The sequence below is a fragment of the Lissotriton helveticus genome, chromosome 3_1 (assembly GCF_964261635.1).
Source record: "Lissotriton helveticus chromosome 3_1, aLisHel1.1, whole genome shotgun sequence".
NCBI classification, from domain to species: domain Eukaryota; kingdom Metazoa; phylum Chordata; class Amphibia; order Caudata; family Salamandridae; genus Lissotriton; species Lissotriton helveticus.
The window spans coordinates 669,723,070-669,740,286 of record NC_136061.1 but is presented as its reverse complement, the minus strand read 5'-3'; the positions used below and the strand labels follow the sequence as shown (position 1 = coordinate 669,740,286).

General features: G+C 48.8%; 1 protein-coding gene across 3 annotated transcripts in view; it reads left to right on the top strand.

Annotated features, from left to right (window-relative positions):
- The window catches only part of TRIT1 (tRNA isopentenyltransferase 1), a 130,191-nt gene that overhangs the window by 42,385 nt on the left and 70,589 nt on the right, over window positions 1-17,217 (top strand). For 2 of the 3 annotated variants that reach the window (XM_078680785.1, XM_078680787.1), the window contains exon 2: window positions 13,314-13,454. The exons of the other annotated variant lie outside the window; for it this stretch is intronic. In XM_078680785.1, the coding sequence (XP_078536911.1) occupies window positions 13,314-13,454 (141 nt within the window). The remainder of the gene's footprint in view (window positions 1-13,313; window positions 13,455-17,217) is intronic. 3 annotated transcript variants of the gene reach the window in all.

Genomic DNA, 17,217 nt, shown 5'->3' with positions numbered 1-17,217 from the left:
AAAAAAACAAACCAAATGGAGATCCGGAGGATTTGAGCAATCTCCGACCGATTTCCCTATTGGCTGCTCCAGGTAAAATGATGGAAAAACTGATTCAGCGCCAATTGAATAGTTTCATTGAAGAGAATAAGATCTTGCATGAAACTCAATCGGGTTTTAGTCCGGGCTTCAGCACTGAGACCGCCCTGATTGAAGTAGCTGAGTCGGTTAGGTGGTCTCTAGATTCAGGAGCATCTGCTATGCTGGTGCTCCTGGATCTATCGGCCGCATTTGATACGGTCGACCACGGCAGACTTCTGCAGCGCCTAGAGGACATTGGCCTTCAGGATAAAGCACTTGGGTGGCTTTATTCCTCTTTGACCAACCGGTCACAGAAGGTGGCGTTGGGCTCTTTCTCCTCTAAACCTAAGCGACTGGGGTGTGGGGTCACTCAGGGATCGGCACTTAGACCACTACTCTTTAATATTTATCTGGCACCACTTTTTACTATGATTGCCTAATGGGGGGTCACGGCAATCTCATACGCAGACGATACCCAGCTCGTCTTCCCCTACTCTAAATTTAAGGGGTGCCTCCGCGATGTAGCCAGCTGGATGAACACCAATAAATTAAAGTTGAATGCTGGCAAGACGGAGGTGATCTTTTTTGGGAAAGGCCTTCGCCCTTCCCCGGATCTGTGGTGGCCATCTGAGATGGGCCCTGCGCCTTCCCCCAGCACAAAGGCTAAAAACTTGGGGGTAAGGTGGGATGAGAGCTTAGACTTTTCTGCCCACATTCAGCAAGTGACAACAGGGTGCTTAAGCAAGCTGAGGAATTTGCGCAAGTTCCTCGTGTTGCTTCCAGAAGACTGCCGAAAAATGGTAGTCCATGCGACGGTCACCTCGAAGCTGGACTATGCAAATGGCTTATATTTGGGCCTACCCAAATATTTGATTCAACGTCTGCAGACCGTGCAGAATGCGGCTGCGAGGCTGTTAAAACACATTCCTTTTAAACAGCATGTCTCTTCGCATTTGCGCGAGCTGCACTGGCTGCCGGTGGCAAGCAGAATTAAATTTAAGGCGCTAACACTGGCTTTCAGAGCTTTCCGTGGCACCTGTCCTAGCTATCTTAAAGCAAGACTCCCTAGGTATGAACAGGCGAGACTCTTAAGGTCAAACTCTCTACGCCAGTTACACGTCCCACGAGTCAGAAAGGCGCGTTTGGGAGGCAGGACATTTTCAGCAAACACGGTGAAGCTGTGGAACGCCCTACCGCCTGCCATTCAGTCGGCAACATCAGAGATTGGTTTCAGGAAACATTTAAAAACTTGGCTTTTCACTTAAAAGATCTGATCCACCGGCTTTACTTATTGTCTACTTTGAGCTGCTCACATAGCGCCGGGACACCTCCTTGCGAGGTAGCTGTTCGCGCTTTAGAAATGTCTGTTATTATTATTATTATTATTATTTACAATGCAATGGTCTCGGCATTATTAAAGGTAGAGCTATTGGCATTGCTCATGACGCGCACAGAGCCCCACCCACGCGCACAGAGCCCCACCCGCGTGCACAGAGCCCCACCCGCGCGCACAGAGCCCCACCCGCGCGCACAGAGCCCCACCCGCGCGCACAGAGCCCCACCCGCGCGCACAGAGCCCCACCCGCGCGCACAGAGCCCCACCCGCGCGCACAGAGCCCCACCCGCGCGCACAGAGCCCCACCCGCGCGCACAGAGCCCCACCCGCGCGCACAGAGCCCCACCCGCGCGCACAGAGCCCCACCCGCGCGCACAGCGCCCCACCCGCGCGCACAGCGCCCCACCCGCGCGCACAGCGCCCCACCCAGGCGCACAGCGCCCCACCCAGGCGCACAGCGCCCCACCCAGGCGCACAGCGCCCCACCCAGGCGCACAGCGCCCCACCCAGGCGCACAGCGCCCCACCCAGGCGCACAGCGCCCCACCCAGGCGCACAGCGCCCCACCCAGGCGCACAGCGCCCCACCCAGGCGCACAGCGCCCCGCACAGCGCCCCACCCAGGCGCACAGCGCCCCACCCAGGCGCACAGCGCCCCACCCAGGCGCACAGCGCCCCACCCAGGCACACACACACACGCACACGCACACGCACACGCACACGCACACGCACACGCACACGCACACGCACACACACCCCTACCCACACACACACACCCCTACCCACACACACACACACACACAGAGCCCTACCCACACACACACACACAGAGCCCTACCCACACACACACACACACAGAGCCCTACCCACACACACACACACACAGAGCCCTACCCACACACACACACACAGAGCCCTGCCCACACACACACACAGAGCCCTGCCCACACACACACACAGAGCCCTGCCCACACACACACACAGAGCCCTGCCCACACACACACACAGAGCCCTGCCCACACACACACCCACACAGCCCTACCCACACACACACCCCCCCCCCCCCACACACACACACACACACACACAGAGCCCCCCCCCACACACACACACAGAGCCCCACACACACACACAGAGCCCTACCCACACACACACAGAGCCCTACCCACACACACACAGAGCCCTACCCACACACACAGAGCCCTACCCACACACACACACACAGAGCCCTACCCACACACACACACACAGAGCCCTACCCACACACACACACACAGAGCCCTACCCACACACAGAGCCCTACCCACACACACACAGCCCCACACACACACAGCCCCACACACACACAGCCCCACACACACACAGCCCCACACACACACACACCAAACCCCACCCCCACACACAGAGCCAGGATGGCGCGGTGGTGCTGTGGAAGGATGGCGCGGTGGTGCTGTGGAAGGATGGCGCGGTGGTGCTGTGGAAGGATGGCGCGGTGGTGCTGTGGAAGGATGGCGCGGTGGGGCTGTGGAAGGATGGAGAGGTGGGGCTGTGGAAGGATGGTGCTGTGGAAGGATGGAGTGGTGGTGCTGTGGAAGCATGGAGTGGTGGTGCTGTGGAAGCATGGAGTGGTGGTGCTGTGGAATTATGGGGGAGTGGTGCTGTGGAAGCATGGGGGAGTGGTGCTGTAGAAGGATGGCGCGGTGGTGCTGTAGAAGGATGGCGCGGTGGTGCTGTAGAAGGATGGTGCTGTGGAAGCACTGCTGCACTTCACATACTAGGTTTTGCTTGCCTCAACCTATGTTGTGCTCTCCATAGCCTAAGATGTGCTCGCTCGATCCTATGCTGTGCTCTTGCAAGTGATGGAAGCTTTCACTGTTACAGCTCATGTGCTTGCTGAACCGACGTCTGCCTCTTGCAGGTGATAGAAGCATGCACTACTACACTTCAAGTTGCACGTGTGTGTGTGTGAAGCCCCCACATCTCATGCTGTGCTCTCACCATCCCACACTGTGCTGTTGCAAGTGAGTGAAGCTTACACTTCTACAGTCCGTGCTGTACACGTGCTCCATGTAACAGAAGCTTGCACCTCTCATGCTGTGCCTCTTGCAAGTGAGTGAAGCTTACGCTGCTGCTGTCCACCCTGCACGTGTGCTCTGTGCAAGAGAAGCCTGCACCTTGTATGCTGTGTCTCTTCAAGGTGGTAGAAGCTTGCACTGTTGCACTTCATGTTGTACGTGTGCAAGGGAAGCTTGCACCTCTCTCGCGCTGCTTCGTGCGTGGTTGGTGTGAGAATCTGGCGCTGCTATTTGTCTAGCAGACGATGGGAGGAAACATCCAGCTCATGTATGCAAGGATGTTTAATTGCTCCTATGTGTCTTACATGTGCAACACGTGTGCTCGTGGGTAAAATGTTTACTGTGTACTCAAAAGTTGTTTGTATGTGTGCGGCAGAACTGCCTTTACCTTGGCACCGGCGCCTACGCCCGCATCCGTACTGTGCCAGGCGGTGAGCTGCGCATGTGCCGTGTCTGTCCTTTCAGTGCCAAGAAGCCCACACTGTCTGGGCGGTGTGCATGTTCCACATCAAGGGCATCACATCTCAGGGCCACCCGGCAGCCCCTTTTACCCACACTAAATCTGATGCAGATGCGACCCGAGGCGTGGCCCTGGCCCGCTCTGCGCTGGGCCCGTGCCCATGGGGCTGTGGGAGGGGCACTACATTCACAAGCGGGCATTGCACAACATTCGGTGCACTTGTGAGAAGTGTGAAAGTGACACGTTACCCTGTGTTCGTATGGTGCAGCGTGAAGACGCAGACCGAGGCGACCATCTTACTGTGCCAGGACTTTAAAAAAATATTTTATTTTTATTTTTTTATAAACACTGTACACTGCGAGCTCCTCGAAAAAAATCCCTGTCCTACAATAGCTTCTTTACAGAGTCTTGGGCAAAGAAAGCGGTGTTGCTGCTAATCACAAATACCATTCATTTTACCACAAAGGTAGGCCAATTGGCTTTGTCAGTGCATGTGACCAGTGGCTAAGAGTGTCCGAGCAGGGTAGCACTATTTCTTGAATAAATGAAAATATCCGAAGAGGGAGGAACTGTCTCATTCTATTCTTTGTCATTCACGGGGGGAGGGGGGAGGGGAAGCAGTTATATGTTTATCCATGTCTGGAAGGCACCCTATGCCAGAGACCACAGATGCTTTGCACATCCACTCACTCTGCTCTCCAGCGCCAGACCCACCAGGGTTCCCGCCCTACTCCCCCATTTCAGCATTTGTGCTCCAAAAAGTGCCCCAACTTCGTACACCCATAAGTCATGACACGTTTGGTCTACTGGAGTGAAGGCTGCTACTCAATGAAAGTAAGTCTAAGAAAAAAAAAACTAAGAGTCATTGTTTGAGATTTTATCGACCAAATGTAAACATCTTCAGGTCGCACTGCAATCCATCGTTATGTTACATACCATGCCACCTCCATTTGGAGCCAGTCATATGCAAATCAGTTTTGACCCTGCTCCAATGGGAGCCGCCCGAACTGCCATGCCAGGTCCTCAAGCAAACCAGGACCGGCGTTGCCCAAATTGGGCTCAGCCAGGTATAGTTTGGTTCCATTGGCACAGTATGTAAGGGGCACACCCATCCCACCTAGACACTGAAATACACAAAGAGTGATGGATGGAATGTGAATTAATCTAAGCCTCTGATAATCACTTGGGCAACATTCCAAGCCATAATTTTTTTGCACACCATGCCACCTCAGTTTAGACCCAGCGTGGCAGTTCGAGCTGGACTGTTCCATTGGTCAAGAAAGATTTGCATATTGCTGGGTCCAAACTAAGGTGAACTGGTGGGCTAAAAATAATAGATTGGAATGCGGCCAGAGTGATTGCCAGTGGCTGAGATTAATTCAAACATGCCATTAATAACATTGCTCTTCCTACCATAAATAGATTTTTTTTTAAATATAAACTATAGCATTTGGTACTCCAGGCTAGGGAGACTTGATTTTGAAAAAAAGACATTTCACAAAAATAGAAAGACTGTTATTTAACATCACCCGAAGAGCACAGAAAGACTTAAATGACAGAGCTCATCAATATAGAAACAGAGAATGTGGTACCAAGTAAATACATTAAATGAAACATTTTTAAACCCAGTATCATGCCTGCTAAAACTGCTTATTAATAATAGCCAACACAAAGTACTGCCTTGGAACTCATAAAAAAAGTGTATCCCCCGTTTTATTTTACCCCTCTGAAACCCAGAACATGTGCTAAATTTGCAGAAATCTGCCAGGACAACTGGTGACAAACTGAGACTGCGCCGACAAATCCTGGACGCCTTGTCCCCTGTCCCAAGGGCTGCTGGTTTGGGAAGAAGGAGGGGGTCGGACTGATGTAGTCAGTCATATGACGTTTGCCCAGGGCCACACAATTCAGTAAAGTGAACAAGCAGAACTCAGCCAGTAGCTCAAGCCGTTGGAAGTGAAAATGAACATGAAACTAAACTGTATTACCCACATTCGGAGTCTTTAATGGCGTCATCCTGGGTGGACCAGATTTTGGGGGAAAGTATCTGGAGGGGCGAGAAGTTGCTCGGGATCGAAAGTAGAATATTTGCCCGATTCTGGGCATTAAAACCAGAAGCTGCAAATGGTATGATCCGGGTTTCACCAACTAGGCCAATGATCTTCCAGCACCTAAAGTTCCTGAGTGATAGCCAAACACACACAGCGCTTGGTGATATCACATGGAAAAGTCAAGGGGTGCTGCATGCTGCAGAGTACCACGGCAGTCTGGATGCAGCAGCCCTGCACTGTGGGTAGCATCTCCAGAAATCACGGAAACAATTGTAAAGACCGGTAAATAAGCCGGCCCTACCAAAAGAAGCAGCATACATACATACATACATACATACACAGAAAGACAACTTTCCCACTCAATGTTGTATTTAATACACAGCTCCCCCCTCCCCCCCAACAAAATACAAGTTTGTCAATTCTGCATACAGTCTACAAGGGAAACTTGCCCTTTCGCCACTCTTAGTTCTTTAAATTAAGTATCACTTATTTGGGTACAAGTAACAGCTGACATTTACAACGTTTTGGAAACGTCTTAAGTGAGGTATCAAACAGTGTAGAGAAAACCAAGATATTTGTAAAGAAGGCAATTCTGTGCCTGCCCATTGAACGCACAAACCACTTCCTTGGGAGCCAGGGTCTGTTCGTTTCAAGGAAGAAATGCCACTCGAAACACCAAGATCCCAACCCCCGGCATCATTTGTCGGCCTGCTGCATCCTGGGAGTTGTAGTCAACCAACTAGACAACGGATTAGCCTAAGGTAGCAGATGACAGTTGCTCGGGTATAGGAACAGGCATCCAGTAACAATTCGTATAACTGGTAACCCAAAGAATAGCCTCTGGGCATCTTAAACTACACCCTAAACGTGCATAATATGACGCGGTGGGGAAGCAAGGAAGGAGATCGGACATCCTGGCTGCTGCACCCGGGGACCCCTCTCCCCCGACCCCCGTCCTCCAGCTGGCTCAGACAGGAGCAGCCTGTCGTTTCCTGAGTGAGCGTGCGCTTTACACATACACGTTATGTCATCAAAGGCTGCCGAAATAGTGGTCGGAAGATTATAGACAGCGGTACCTACCACAATAAGCTATTTTACTAGGGAATTTGTGGACATTGGGGGAGCGGCATTCGAGAAGGGAGACAATGCATGGGATAGTTTGAGACAATTTTTAAAAACGTCGATCACCTTCCACCGAGCAAACAGTATGCCATGTGCAGAAAAAATGAGGAAAATAGAAAAGCAATGACCGCGACTCCCCAAAAGCTCCAAGATCCCGGTTTCATGTCCTGTGTGGGCGACGGTGGGGTGTGGAAAATGAAGGCGATTTCCTGCTGCACAGCCAGCCGTCCTCACACACAGGCCGTGCCAGCTCGGCTGTGCTTGTGCAGAGACGGGGACAGGGCGTGCAGGCTCACGATCTGGTGGGGGAGCAAGGAAGGAGATCGGACATCCTGGCTGCTGCACCTGGGGACCCCTCTTCCCCGACCCCCGTCCTCCAGCTGGCTTAGACAGGAGCAGCCTGTCGTTTCCTGGTAACACTCTGAAATGGCGGCGCTGCAGGCTAGTGCTTCTCGCCGTGCATGCTCTCGGAAGGGAAGGCACACTCCAGCCAAAACTCCGAGATCCCGGTTTCATGTCCTGTGTGGGCGAGGGTGGGGTGTGGAAAATAAAGGCAATTTCCTGCCGCACAGCCAGCCCTCCTCACACACAGGCCGTGCCAGCTCGGCTGTGCTTGTGCAGAGACGGGGACAGGGCGTGCAGGCTCCTGATCACCTTAGGGCAGAAGGGAACTTGGAAGGGGGATCGCGGGCGAACGATGTGAGCCAGGGGTGCGGAAATATGACCCCGAACTGCACCGAGCCCCGACTGACTGGGGAGGAAAGGAAAGCAGAGATGCGGACTCCTCAACAGGGGAACCAAAATGGCGGCCACAAAGCTTCCGAAAATTTCGGATTCGGGGGCGTGTTTTGCTGTCCTGAGTGACTGACGACGTCACGAGCTAAAGAACAGCAAAACTTACGCCCCCGAATCTGAAAAAGACGGGGCTAAATCGGAGTGATGCATCTCTCCTCCAATGGCTGGCCTCCGTTTAGGAAGCCAGCCAATGGAGGAGAGACAGGGCAGGGAGGCGGGTTCCAAAGCGCTACTAAGGAACATTAATTCTCCGACCCAAGACTGCGCAAGCGCAGCCTTTAGGTCCTCGACCTAAAAACGTGGCCAGGGTAATGTATCTATCAGGAAAAGAAATTATTACAGCAGCCCAGTACCTTAGAAAGCAGCCCTCCTCGTATATTAGCATTGTGTGCCGTGTAAGATCACATTAGTGCCCACCGGTAAATGAGGTGAATGCTCACCATTGGGTTATGTCTTCCTCTCTATAACGGTGAGAATGAGTTTTCAATTACCCTAAACACTGACTCATTTAAATGTTGTCTGTCTGTACTGATTGTTTTGATTCTGCCTGTGTGTATGTGTGCATGTATGTGTATCAATGTGTGTGTGTGTGTGTGTGTGTGTGTGTGTGTGTGTGTGTATATATGTATGTATATATATATATATATATATATATATGTATATATATATATGTATATATGTATATATATCTTTGTTGCTGTTTCCTGGCACGCTTTTTCATCCCTGCCTCCTTCTCTTCCATTTGTAACTCTGCTTTGTCTTCGAAGTTTCATTTTGCTTCTTCTTTATGGTTTCCCCATCCACTCCTTCGCTTTTACTGGGACCCTCCTGAGCTCGTGCTGAACAGGAACAGCATTTCTCTTAAGAACTATATTCTGTACATAGCTCTTAAACATTTCCAATTTGCTGTCAAACACTTGTCTCATTGAACTCAAGATTCATATATTGGTTCATCCTCAATCACGATTACCTATGATGGTGCTCTGGGATTCACAGTGAAGTGCCAGAGCAAGTCCCCCCCAATTTTAGGGTGGGTACATCAATATGACTATGTAAATATATCCTTGTGTATTCCACAAAATTCTATATCAGCATTTATATAGCCCACAATATCAATTACCTCACCTTGGTAAAACGCAGGCGAAATGTCTTTGGGTTGTAGAGATGTACCTCCCTATATTTGCTCAAACATGGCCTTGCCATTGAGGATAATAGGATAAAACCTGTGTCCCTCAGAACTAGGGTATGAGTAATACAAACTACAGTGAGTTATGTTGGGTAAGAAAAATTGCTTAGCAGAACAATATACTGATGAACGGTCTTAGTCATAGATGACATTAAATGCCAAAAAATAGAACGGTCTAATCGTTACTCTAATCAAAAGAACAAAACACACCAGAAGCGAGAAATCAATTTGCATAAAAAATTGTTTGAGTTCGTATATGGCTATAACCTTCACAAATGGCAAAACAAACCTCAAAAAGAGCTTGACTTTGGTTAAACAAGTGACACAAATTGCATACATGCTTAAGGAAGATAACAAAAATATGCAGCAAAAGGTTATTGGGTTATAGTTTTTCTACAATCCACAGATTAGTATTGATGTTTTTGAGGAGCGGAGTGTTGAATGATTTTCTGGCATCCTTTGTTCCACTACCAATAGGTGTTTGTGTATTCTTTAAGTTGTGACTTTACAAGAATGGCAGAGTTTTTAAATTACCTTAGTATCATCAATATAGTTGTAGGTGATATTGAAAGACTACCAGATGTGACAGGCAACGTATTGTTTGAAGAGTAGCAATGCTAATTGTGCAGCCCGGTGGGAAATCTACACATCTGATGTAGAGTGGGTTTCGAATGGTGGTAGCAAAATAGTCTTAAGGAATGATTTTATCCAGTTGAGGAATGTATTATGTATCATATAGATTTTAGGATATCAGTTGGGGGTCCTCTGTGTCAAATGCAGAGGAAATGTCTAGTAGTAGCGTCTCCATTGTTGTCAATAGGGTTCTTATGGTCATCCTGGGGAGAGATAAGTACGAATTATGTGCTTTTTCCTGGTCTGAATTCATTTAGATTTTACTAGTTGAAAGTTGAAATCTTGGAAAAAGCTACCTTTTCAGTGACTGTACCCAAGAAGGGCCCATTAGCTATTGGTATGCAGTTAGGGTTTGCACCTTGTTCGAGGTCCTGTTTCATGAGAATACGTTTATTATGAGTTGTGTTATGGTCATGTATTTTCATTTCAAGCAGTACATTAATAGCCAATAATCCATTCCAATTACAGCATTTACCCTTAAATATAATCAGATTACAAGACGTTAGGAAGCATAAAAGTAAGAACATATTTCAATAAACAATCTTTATTAATTTCAGATGCTGAAACTTTAATGCTAAGGCAAGGAACTGTGTGGCTGCACCAGTCAGAACATGAACTTGTGAATTTACCAGTTGATAGGGAGGAGTTGATATCAATATCAAAGACCGAGGTCAAATGTCAGGCTCTGTCTTCCGAGGGAGAGTGGTGTTTACTTTTCTTTCTATGACTTCAATGTGAGAGGATTTACGTGACAATCTTGCTGTATACCGGGGGGTAGGATTTCTTTCTAACATACAACAACTTTTAAATGTACTGTGCAAGTATTTCAGAATATATCATAATTAAGAGAAACATTTTGATAATTCTGAAGTGTGTTGGAAATAAATACTTTGTTATGATAAAAAAAACATGCACTCGGTAATGCTATTTCTGCACATTATATGTTTTTTAGTAAAAATCTATGTCTGTTTAAAGGTAATGGTAGTTTCAATTTAAAATATGTTGTCTATAATGGCAGTGTGCTACCACACCATGCATACTCCACTTTATGCAACTTCACTCTACTCTGCACCGCTCCACTGCACTTCGCTCTGCACCACTCCACTTTAGACCACTCCACTCTCCACCACTTCATCTATGTCACTTCACTGTACGCCTCTCTACTCTGCACCACTCTACTCTATGCCAATGCACTCTACGCCACTCTACACTACTGCAGTCTGCGCCACTTCCCCATGTCAATGCACTCCTCGCCAATGCACCATCCTCTGTACCACTCCACGCCCACACACTCTTCGCCAATCCAGTGTATGCCACTTTAGTCTGTTGTGCTCCACTTCAGTCTATGCCATTGCACTCTACACCATTTAACTCTGTGCCTTTAAACTCTACGCCACTGCACTCTACTCTTCACCACTCCGCTTTATAACCCTGCACTCTGCTCTGCGCCACTCTGCTCTGCGCCACTCTGCTCTGCATCACTGCACTCTGCATCACTGCACTCTGCATCACTGCACTCTGCATCACTGCACTCTGCATCACTGCACTCTGCATCACTGCATCACTGCACTCTGCATCACTGCACTCTGCATCACTGCACTCTGCATCACTGCACTCTGCATCACTGCACTCTGCATCACTGCACTCTGCATCACTGCACTCTGCATCACTGCACTCTGCATCACTGCACTCTGCATCACTGCACTCTGCATCACTGCACTCTGCATCACTGCACGCTACGCCACTCAATTCTATGCCACTGCACGCTACGCCACTCAGTTCTGTGCCACTGCACGCTACGTCACTCAGTTCTATGCCACTGCACTCTACACCACTATACTCTGCAACACTATGCCAGTGCACTCTACACCAGTCAACTGTATGCCACTGCACTCTACGCCACCCTAATTTGCACCACTGTACTCTACGCCACCCTAATTTGCACCACTGTACTCTACGCCACCCTAATTTGTACCACTGTACTCTACGCCACCCTATTTTGTACCACTGTACTCTACGCCGATCTAATTTGTACCACTGTACTCTACGCCGATCTAATTTGTACCACTGTACTCTACGCCACCCTAATTTGTACCACTGTACTCTACGCCACCCTAATTTGTACCACTGTACTCTACGCCACCCTAATTTGTACCACTGTACTCTACGCCACCCTAATCTGTACCACTGTACTCTACGCCACCCTAATCAGCCACTGCAATCTAGGACACTCTGCACCACTGCCATTGCACTCTGCGCCCACACTGCCATTGCACTCTGCGCCCACACTGCCATTGCACTCTGCGCCCACACTGCCATTGCACTCTGCACCCACACTGCCATTGCACTCTGCGCCCACTACCACATACTATGCCGTTGCATTCTGTGCCGTTGCATTCTATACCTTTGCATTCTATGCCACTGCACTCTATACAGTTGAATTCTAAGCCACTGCACTCTATACAGTTGAATTCTATGCCACTGCACTCTACACAGTTGAATTCTACCCCACTGCACTCTACCCCACTGCACTCTACCCCACTGCGCTCTACCCCACTGCGCTCTACCACACTGCACTCTGCAACATTCTATGCCAACTCACTCTAAAGCAGTCCAATCTACTCTATTGTATGCCACTGCACTCTACAACACTGAACTCTACGCCACTCCACTCTAATCTGCGCCACTGCCCTCTGTGACACTGCTGTCTGCCACCGCACTCTGCTCTGCGCCATCCACTGCCCTCTACCGTGCGCCACGCTGGACTCAACGGTGCGCCGCGCTGGACTCAACGGTGCGCCGCGCTGGACTCAACGGTGCGCCGCGCTGGACTCAACGGTGCGCCGCGCTGGACTCACCGGTGCGCCACGCTGGACTCAACGGTGCGCCACGCTGGACTCTACACCACTATACCGTGTGCCGCTAGACTCTACACCAGTCTACTGTGCGCCGCTAGACAGATGAAAATACTCTTCTCTAACCTAGCTTTCTTAAGACAGCTGAGTTAGAGAAAGTACAGGCCTCCAGTGCTCTTGAGAGCGCTGAGAAAGGCAGCTCCCTCTGATCCTCGCGCTTCTCTCATGCTTGTTACCAGCATTCAAGCAGCGCCAGGATTGCTTAAGGGAATTTACTGGAGCCCAAGGAGACCAGAGCGAGTGTAGCAAGCAAGTTTTTTTTCCTCTTTTTCTTTACACACACCACTCACCTTGCATGGATGCACGCACCGACACCACATCTGCCGACCCCCCTGCTCTACCTGCATGCCAGCCGCCGCTGGTATATATCTGTTCTGACTCTTTGAGCGCATTTGCTTCTGACCATTACTATCAGATCTTACAAAGGCACTGTCTAATCCTCTTTTAGGCAGTGCTTAATTCGAGCAGGTGATTGCAGGTGGGAGCCACCGGCACCCATTTTAAAGCCCAGCACTCTGTAGCACATGATTGTTGTCTATAATATTTACAGATCCGGACCTGTAATGGGTTTTGTAGTTGGGGGCCGTGCTACGCCTGTGGTACAGTATAGTGCCATACGGTTCTTCATGGTGCGTTAGGTGTTTGTGCTGCTTGAACATCTCTGACTTTCTTATCCCCACAGGTTTATGAAGGTTTGGATATCATCACAAACAAGGTCACCCCAGAGGAACAGCAGCTGTGCAAACATCATATGATCAGTTTTGTGGATCCTCTAGTCTCCAACTTCACGGTCGTGGAATTCAGAAACAGAGCTGTAGCTCTGATATCCTTTCCCAGTTTTAGTTGCATTCATGTGCCAGTGGCCTGGAGGGAAGGGTATTTAAGTAGTTTCCCTGAGAAGGAAGAAAAACAATTCCATTTGAATCTGTTCGATTGGTAGCCTTGCAATTTCTTTGTTGCACAAAATAAAACAGTGAATGTAGAGTTCCATAAATTTCAAACAGCATTTGAACAATCACTGTCTGAATTAAAGTGTACTAGTGGCTTGTTTGTGGATGGGCCCTTTAAGGACAACACACACATTATAGACTCCTCTAGATGGTAAACAGGAGATTACAGGTAAAATGTTATCATTTTGTTTGGATTTGCAATCTATATCTTGATACTCCAGCAATGTAACAGCTGCTGCAACAATCATTGTGTCTTCTGCGATGTACTTTGTGTTGTTAACATAAGGACATCTTAGAGAATACCAATTTGGTGCAACTAAACTGTTGAAAGGGTAACCTGTAGACGTACAGTTACTTAGAAGAGAGAGTGGTAGGATAAATAAGTTCATATAAAAAAGAAACCAGTAGATTCTGATGGATGCTTTTAACAGCAGATTCCTCACTTTTAGAATATTCGCAGACACCAGAATTGATCTGGAAGATTTTTCAACAGTGCTCCCACACGCCAGAAGTTAGTGTTGTGGCGCTCCATGCCGACTTCATTCCTTCCTGTAAGTGACCAACGGAGCTGGATATATAAGCACCCACCTCTACACGCTGACGTCAGTACCTTTCTTTCTGCGCTTTACAGTTTGTCGATGAGGTCAAAGTCTTCCATTCAGTTGAAATCTAAGCAGAAGTCCTAGTGGGAATGTGTCCCAGTCATGCTACTCTCAACCTGAGAACCCACTTGTACGACAGGGTGCCCTGTGGAGCAGCTCTTGGTCACCTTGCGAAGTGCCGATTCGGCAACTGATCCCAGTGCACTCAGAGTTTCCATGTCAGTCTGCGAGATTGTAACAGATTGAGGCCTTTAGAGAAGCCATTGTACACATTTTTGGCTCCCTTCCAACTCCATCCGGTGCGTCTTTGGGTTTCAAGCTTCTGAGGAGGTCCCCAGTTGGGGTCTGCCATTGGTGCTGTCTGTCTCTCCAGAATCCGTCTCGGGTTCCGTTTTGATGGTAGAGCCGACTTCCAATACAGCACCAATATCCATGCTGGTCCCTGAGACATCAACACCAGCAGTGCCAGAGGATGGCTCAGTCACTATCGTCTTCACCAATTCAGAGCCGAATCTATCTCAGCCTTGTCCGAGGTTGCGTCTCGACCTTATACCAACGTACCAGTTCATTTTAATTCAGACAGAACTATGCCTCTGTTTTGAAGCCTGACTGCAGCAGTCCACCAAATTTTTGGTACTTAGTCAACCAGTCTTTGGAGATGACATTTGTGATGAAGTAATTTGTGTCTGGATTTAAAAGATGTCAGTGGGTTGTTCACTTTTCTAGACACTGGGTTGTGTTTGCCTCTTGACCACTGACCGAAGAAAAGGCGTCCTTCACAGCGTTGATTAGACTTACAGTGGAAGTTTTGGACTTATAATGGCCTGCTATGGAAGTTTAAACCCAATATTCTAACAGATTAAGTTTGTCCAGGGTGTAAAACCTCAGAGCCTTTACTCCCATTTAATGAGGCCATGACTGGTACCCTTATGTGCGTCTGTACCAAACCCTGTTCCTGCCTTCCGGTAAGCTAGCAGTTTGCCAGTCGCCCCAGACTGGTGCTGTGGGACCCTGATTTTTTGACTCTGCACCCTACAACACAGTTTGATAGTTCAAGCTTCCACCACTTTGGTGAACCTCAATTCTTTCCTTGCACCTACCCCAGACAGAGTGTCAAAACTACTTGAGAACTTTGGGCAAGCGGTTATTTTGCTCGGCAAAGCTTGCCTTACAGTCAGTCAATGCCAGATGCTTTCTGGGAATATATGCTCCTGCTTTATGGAACATGGCTGGCCAGATCTTGCTGGCAGCCCCCAACGAATATCGAATTACTTTGGCTCAAACCATTCAGGATGCTACTAAGTACATTATTCACTCTGGGTTAGACACTACTGACTGTTGGATATAGTTGTTGAGACTAGTGTGGTACTTCAGCGGCATGCTTGGTTGTGATTCACTGGCTTCTCTGGAGAAATGCAAGCCTCTTTAATGGACATGCCACTCAATGGGCCTCACCTGTTTGGTGAGAAAGCTGATTTGGCATTGGAACGCTTTAAGGAGAGTCTGGCCACAGCTTATTCCCTATGTCTTTCTTTTCCCGTGTGTCAATATCCCTACCAGTTTCACCCCTTTTGACGCTACCTTCCTTACAACAAGCACTCCAGTCCTTTGGGGTTCAGGGGCAGGGATAAGGCAGACAAAGGCCTGTTCATCAAGGGTAGCCAACTTCCCAGCCACCTGCGTCCACCTCCAAACTGCTTTAATTTTCCCCATAATGAAATATGACCATCCTGTAGAAGGCAGCATCAGATACTTTTTCCGGGTATGGCAAAATAGCACATCTGACAGCCGGATTCTCAAGATTATTCAGTGAAGCTGTGCCCTTCCATTCCTTTTTGACCCATTGCACTTCCCACCCATACTGACCATCTCTCAGAGGAACACTTGTCCATCTTGCTCCAACAAGTGCATGGCCTTTTAGTCAAAGGATCCATAGAGGCAGTTCCAGCTCAAGAAATGTGGACTGACTGTTACTCCCATTATTTCCTCCTGCCAAAGAAGGGCGTAGGTCTTCATCCTATTTTGTATCCCTAACCTTTGAATGCCTTCTTGTGGAAGGACAAATTCCAGATGCTCATGCTGGTCTGGATTCTGTCTGCCCTTGAGCCAGATGACCGGATGGTGGCTTTGGACCTGCAGCCTGCTTACTTTCATGTGCCCATCTTACAGTGCCATATATGCTACTTGCAGTTCAATGTGAGCCAGGAGTATTTTCAATTTGCTGTGCTCCCCTTTGGCCTCACCAGTACCTCTCAATGTTCATGAAATTCATCAAGTGGTGGTGGGGGTAACGGCACACCTTTGGAGGTTGAAGATACCAGTTATCCCGTGCCTCCACACAGGCTGTTGAAGGCAGACTCCCCACAATCAGTCATAGACACCTCCAGATAATGGAGTACCTTCTGACATTGTTGAGGTTCACTATCAACGTGTCAGACATACCTAACTCCTTTACATAGGCTTCCCATCATTTGAACCTTTCTGGATATGGTGTCGTTTCGGGCATTCTCTCCCCCACAATGAGTCTAGAACATTTATGCTGTGATCCCGATGTTTCAGCCTCAGACGTGTCTCTCTGTGAGCTGGGTTGCGAAGATTCTGGACCTCTTAGCAACCTGATAGTCGATTGTCAAGTGACCTATACATTCTCTGCGTAGAGCCTAAAGTCTCACTTGGCCTTGAACCAGGGAACATGTTGGATTCCATCAAGGTTTTGGAGGAGACTGCAAAATACCTGTAGAGGTGGCTCACCTGCAGTTGAACCGGTGGCAGACAACTCTTCCTGCCCTACCCGAGATGACGGTTGTGAAAGATGCGTCACTGCTGGGATGGGGAGTTCATGTGCTAGAGGTTGAGATCAGAATTTGATTTGATTTGAGGATTTATAAAGCGCAGCAGTCACCCGAGGGCATCAAGGCGCTAGAGACCAGCCATCCATACCCAGGAATTTAGAGCCGGCCACACGCTCCCGCCAGATGCTAGACCGTAAAGAGCCAAGTTTTAAGAGCCTTTTTAAAGGGGAGCAGAAGTGGGA